Source organism: Microtus ochrogaster, chromosome 21 (assembly GCF_000317375.1).
Source record: "Microtus ochrogaster isolate Prairie Vole_2 chromosome 21, MicOch1.0, whole genome shotgun sequence".
Lineage (NCBI taxonomy): Eukaryota > Metazoa > Chordata > Mammalia > Rodentia > Cricetidae > Microtus > Microtus ochrogaster.
This window is the reverse complement of record NC_022022.1, coordinates 41,563,455-41,569,595: the sequence shown is the minus strand read 5'-3', so window position 1 is coordinate 41,569,595 and position 6,141 is coordinate 41,563,455. Positions and strand designations below refer to the sequence as shown.

Here is a 6,141-nt window from a genome sequence, read left to right as displayed (position 1 = left end):
TTATTGATGCATTTTCTCAATTGTGATTCCCTCTTCTCAGAAAATTATAGCATATACCAAGTTGACAAAAAAAGTTTCACTTCTTTTTAGTTCATTGTATTATATTCACATATAAACTATATAAATTCTCTGAGCTTGGCCTGAACTCTCTATTGCTTGCACTTTGACTAGCTTTTATAAAATTTTCCTAGCTCAGATTGCTCTTTTTCTTCCAGGACTTCCTAAAACAAACAGAGGCATTCTTCCTGACTACCATTATCTTATAGAAATTGGACCTTTAGTTCCAAACAGTGAAACCAATTTTAGCAAAGTAAAGCAGTATGTACATAGCCGAATTATTAGGTATCTGGCATAATTTCTAGAATAATAAAAAGATGGAACTTGGAAACTTAACTGTCCAGTTACAACCTAAGTTCCTCTCCATGGTGTCTTAAGTGGCCTAATGACTATTATATATGAGCAGAACCATCAATGAGACCAGGCCCTGGGTGCTACCACCACCCTTTCATTCTGCTTCTTTCGGGGCCACTGCCTCTGCTGAAATCAAGCTGGGAAATTTCCCAGTATCTTTCTGAGTACTCAGATTGATTAATCTACAGCTTTTCTGCAGAAGGGTAAGTAGTCATAACTATTTATTAAATTTAAATTTGTTTATTAGTCTTCCTAGAAAAAATGTTTTCATTGTTCTCTGTATCTTGTCTGTTTTTCTAATACTTCAATGGACAGTGTATGTCTGTCCTTAATAATAACAGTAGCTTAAAATGAGTGTGTACATGTGAATAAAATAGCATTACTTAGTCTCTGATTGCAGAAAAAAAAAGAGCAATGGTCAGGACAGTGATGAACAATAGGGAAGCAGTGGTGAAAAGCAGGAGCATGAAGTGTTCTTTCCTCAACAACAAATGACAGCTAAAGTTCCCTGCCTTGTTGAAAGGACTTGGGTACTGAATTGTGCCGAAGAAGGATAGCATGGGTAAGCCATGCAATGACAGCACCTCATACACCTCCAAAGTTAGTACTATCTAAATATTAAACAGTGCCTGGCCACCATAACAATTACTACATGAGGATAGTGACTTACTAAATATAACCAATTCTAGATCATGTAAAATAGATATTTTTAAATAATTGAGTAAATTAATGAGGGTGAGAATGATAGCAAGGAGGTATTGGGCAGAGGAGGCACCAAAGGAAGAGGGGGACTGAAGTCAGCTAATGGACTGTAATAGCATGCTCACACAGTTCCTTTCTGTTCAACCTACTTCTCGTTCTCCTTGGGAAGAATCCAGGTCTGTGGAAAACAGCCAAAACACTGCTATGGAAACACCAAGTCCAAATAATGTGTAAGCATCCAAAGTGCTGAAAGCCACTTCTGTTACCCTCCATCAGCTGAGGGGTGGAGAGGATTCCCAGAGCTACAGGCACTTCCGGGGGGATTAGATGGCATACAAAAAAGCCCTGGCTAAGGACTTGGTTCCTTGTCTTACAGCTGCTACCACTACTCTCTAATCTTCACTGGGAGAAAAATGTCTATCCAGTAAGTATCTCTAAGAGACCTTCTTTCATGAATTAGTGGTAGTAAATGGAGTATTTCAGGATGTTCAAGAGAGATAATATTAGGTAACAGCTTTCCTAAGTCCCTTGGGCCTGGCTGGAGGGAGTTCTCCCTCCACTGACTGAATATGCAAAGTTTAAATGGTGGTGAGAGATCTGTATGAATTGCAATGCACTTGAAAGGCAGTTGTGAACACTGAGATGAGTTTTATGTCTTGTCTTGTCATTTCCTAGCTGTATGTCTTTGGCAAATTACATATACTTTTAAGCCTAAACTAATTAATTCTTAAAGGTTTTCAACTTCAGAAGTAATATATTAAGACTACTTACCCTACTGTAGTTTTTAGAGACTTAAATGTTCAAGTATAATATAAAATTCTTTTTATAAAGTGTCTAATAATAAGTAATTGATAAACAGTAATTAAAATTAAGAGGTCTAGACAGGGCTGAAATTTAAAAAGTTATAAAACAGAAGCAATGATAAGACAAAAGAAATAGGAACACACAAAACATTACAGAACCTGAATCTCTTGATCTAATTTTTGAAAGAGCTATAGCTCTTGAGGATTGGTAGAGACATGAGATGACAGGAAAAGCTAATAGCACAGTATGGTGAATAATAAAGGGTGGTGCATCTGACCCTGAGTGCTGATCTCATTCTGTGTGAATGAATGAGTTCATGAGAAGGTCAGAGATGCCTCAACTTGTGTGTCTCTAGGACAGGGTAGTTCTTGAGAACTTTGTGGGTATCACAATTCAGGAAGAGAAGTGAACACAGCAGGACTAGTTGATATGCCTTCAGGGGCAAGAAAAACTGCAGAAAGTAGGTTTAGGACCATATGGCCATGGTTAGGAAAAGTGAGGATATTCTCTTTGACATGAAAGGAAAGTCCTAAGCAGCATCCTATAAAACCCTAAGTAGACTGGGCTGCAGCCAAACTGGAAGGAGTCCTTAAAGTATCTTTCTCCAAGTACAATATCATTTACCTCCTAGAACTTTTTGAGAATAAACTAGGCTTCTTTATCATTACCCCCACACTTTAGAATTGAACATCCTGCTGCTGGTTACAAGAAGTTATTTGAAACTGTGGAGGAACTGTCCTCACCACTAACAGCTCATGTTACAGGTGAGTCTCATTGTTATTGCCTTGTTTGTTGTTTATTCTAAATTAGGGTTTTACTGTATTGCCTAGGTTCATGTAAAAAAAACAAAACAAAACATGACACCCTCTTGCTTTAGCCTCTGAGTACTGAATTTAGGTCACTACAGTTTGACTCTGATGAAAGCTTTCATTTTTGTCAAGATCATTTCTCTCAGGTTTCATGTTCACTCAGGTTTCCCAGTACTGGTTATATTTCCACAATACAGGGAAGGGATTACGGGACTCATTTGTTTTGTCTTCTTCTAAAATATTTTACTAAATAAAAATACATCAAATAAACCTGAATACAAGTCTAGTGTAACTAGTGAGTTTTTTTAAGCCCAAGACTTATTAATTCATGAAAAAAATCCATGAGGCAGGTAAAACAGTTCTTGCCACCAAACTTGACAAGCCTGAGTTTGGCTCCCAAAACCCACATCTAGGAAACCAACTACAAGTTGTCTTTTGACCTCCCATGTGTTTTGGCACAGCCCATATGTATATAAACAGAGCAAATGATTTTAAAAAATTGAAAGGATCTGAACCTAAAAGAAAAATAAAGAGTAAGATGAAAACAAACAGATTTAAGACATCCAAGACTTTGAGAATTGCTTCTGATGCTGTTTTCTGGAACCTCAGGTATTAATATTTATTTATACTTTATATATATTTAAGAATTTATTTCCTCTCCTTTACCTCCACTTAGCTTTCTCAGTGTGGATATATGTTATTGAACGGAAATGCCTTGACAATAAAGACTATATCTTTGTCCTCTTCAATATTACAGTGCCTGTTCAATGTCCTTCATACAGAAAATGTCTTATGAGTGTCTGTCCAGAAAGGTCTTAAATGAGAGCCTAGTGACAAGAGTGAGAGTTTTGCATTGAAAGTTTGTGGTGTTATGCCTGTTACATCAGAAGCACTTGCAGATGATAGTATTCTTATAATACTACTATTTCACCATCTGTGGTTCCTATCAGCAGCTTAAATATTTTTGGATGGACCTCAGTTCCTTCACTTTATTTTTTCATTATTATTTGAATGGATTTCAACAAACATGTTGATTTACACCCAAGAGAACTAAGAGTTTTAGATTTTAAAAAAATCAGCATTCCTGTAGCTTCATTTAAAAGGTTTTTCTATGTGGGCATAGTGGTGTAAAACTTTAATCTCAGTCTTCAGGACACAGAGGCAGATGAATCTGAGTTTGAGGGCAATTTGGTCTATAAACTGTGTATAGACCATCAAAGGTGCCTCAGTGAAACCTTGACTCAAAATTTAAAAAAAAAAAGTTTTTCTATATCAACATACCTAATTAAAGTATTTTGATCCATGCTCCTAAAATCCCTCTACTTTTCAGTCCACCAAATTGCGTAAGAAAACCTGATTCCCTATCCAAAGGTAAGCTGACAAATGGACAGGCATCTAGGGAATCTAGTGAGTGTTACCACATGCTCTCTCATTTCGCTGCAGGAAGAATTCCCCTCTGGCTCTCTGGCAGTCTCCTTCGATGTGGGCCAGGGCTCTTTGAAGTTGGATCTGAGCCCTTCTATCACCTGTTTGATGGACAAGCCCTTTTACACAAGTTTGACTTTAAGGAGGGCCATGTCACGTACCATAGGAGGTAAATCAGCACTGTTATAGGACTGTCCTCACCATAGTAGATCCTATTTCAGTTTTCTCCTTGTGTGAACATTCATCTTCCTGAACACTGAGCAGAACTCCAAACTCATTTATTTCTTATTTCTTCATGCTCTATGAAGGTTTGTATAACAGCAAGGTCACCTAAGAATGCTAAAATGGAATAACTAGGGTGAAGAGCTCAGAGCCAAACATGGCTGTTTTCAAATCCTGAATCCACCAGGCACTGCTTGTCTTCACTGATGACTTATGCAAGGAAATTGGCCTCTAATTCTTTCATTTGTCATCTGTAAAATGCAAGAAATGAATCTACTCAACACTCATGACTACATGAGTACTAAGAATGCAGTATTAAGAAAAGCTGCTATTAATTAGACTACTATTAATCTTGTTTCCTTTCATTTTTATCATCAGAAAGATATGAGAAGGTGGCTGTTGAGATAACTCTAAGGTAAACTTTGCATGCCACTGAGCTTGATCACCTGAGTTCAATTCTTGCATGGCAGTAGAAAACTGACTCCAGCAAGTTGTCCTCTGAACTCTATATGCATTCTGTGGCACATTGTGGACGTGTACACCACACACACAAACAAGTGTTTAAAATTTTTTTTTTTAGGAACTGGGAAAAAGAAGGGGTGATACAAAGGAGGGAAGGGTCAAATATGTCACAGAAACACCAGAGATAGATGCACCGGTACAGAGAAGAAACATACAGGGGAGAGGAGAGACACAGAGAAAGAGAGACATAAAGTGTTTTTTTCCTTTGGTTTTTCGAGACATGGTTTCTCAACATAAACTTCTTTTTATTTTAACAAGAGTTATTTACTAAAGGGCTAAAGCAAAGACTCAGTAGCTGCTCTGCCAAAGGATCCAGGATTCAATTCTCACACCATGGCTGCTGCAGTTCACAACTGCATGATACTCAAAACCAAGAAATACTAATGACCTGTCTGGCTTCTGTGGTCAACAAGCACACATGTAGAACACATATATGCATTCAAGCCAAATTCAATGCACATGATAATATTAGTAATAAAATTTTTAATAAAAAGATCAACAATAAATAAATAGTTATTGCTAACGTCAGCATTCTAAGAATCCCCCACATCAACACAGTCAATACCCTGATTCCTATTTGAATGTTCAAGCTTTTAGTGGTATGATCACTATGAATTTCAAGTGTCTTGAAGAGACGTCAAAGGAAGAGTAAGCGGAAACTGGAAATAGGATTTGAAATGTGACAAAAGAGAAATAGCATCTGCCAAGCATAAATTTTTCTAGGAAAGCAAATTTGGAATTTAGACAAAGTTTTCATATATCCTCTAACATACACTTTCATATACAATCCTCTTCATAAACACACAAAATCAGAATTTACTTTTCCCTCCATGTGATAAACCTTAGACAGCATTTGCCAGGTAGTCTGGGAAATAGCTCAGCAGATCTATTATCTGCTATTTATCTGTGGGAGATATAAAATTCAATAATAACTAAGTTTTAAAGTATACAATGAATTCTGAAATTAAGAAACACAAGGTCAAAGGGATAATGAAAAGAATATAACCCAGCACGTTGTATCCTATAATGTGATGAGTTGTGTGTGTGAAGAACCCATGTGTCATAGTTTGTTTTCTATTTCTGTAATAAAAACCATGGCCAAAAGTAATAAAAGAAATAAATCCAAAAGGATTTATCTTACACTTTACAGTTTATCAATATGGAGGGACCATGGAGAAATACTGCCTACTGGGTTGCATGTTCTTCTCTCTCTCTCTCTCTCTCTCTCTCTCTCTCTCTCTCTCTC

At 36.9% G+C, this 6,141-nt stretch overlaps 1 protein-coding gene across 3 annotated transcripts in view; it reads left to right on the top strand.

Moving 5' to 3' along the window:
• Positions 1-1,466: 1,466 nt before the first annotated feature.
• The window catches only part of Rpe65 (RPE65, retinoid isomerohydrolase), a 21,855-nt gene continuing 17,180 nt past the window's right edge, over positions 1,467-6,141 (top strand). For 2 of the 3 annotated variants that reach the window (XM_026784213.1, XM_013350073.2), the window contains exons 1-3: positions 1,482-1,537; positions 2,599-2,681; positions 4,170-4,320. In XM_026784213.1, coding sequence (XP_026640014.1) covers positions 1,527-1,537; positions 2,599-2,681; positions 4,170-4,320 — 245 coding nt within the window. In that variant the 5' untranslated portion in view covers positions 1,482-1,526. Of the gene's footprint in view, positions 1,538-2,598; positions 2,682-4,169; positions 4,321-6,141 lie in introns of all 3 variants that reach the window. The other variant, XM_026784214.1, reaches the window with a different exon arrangement.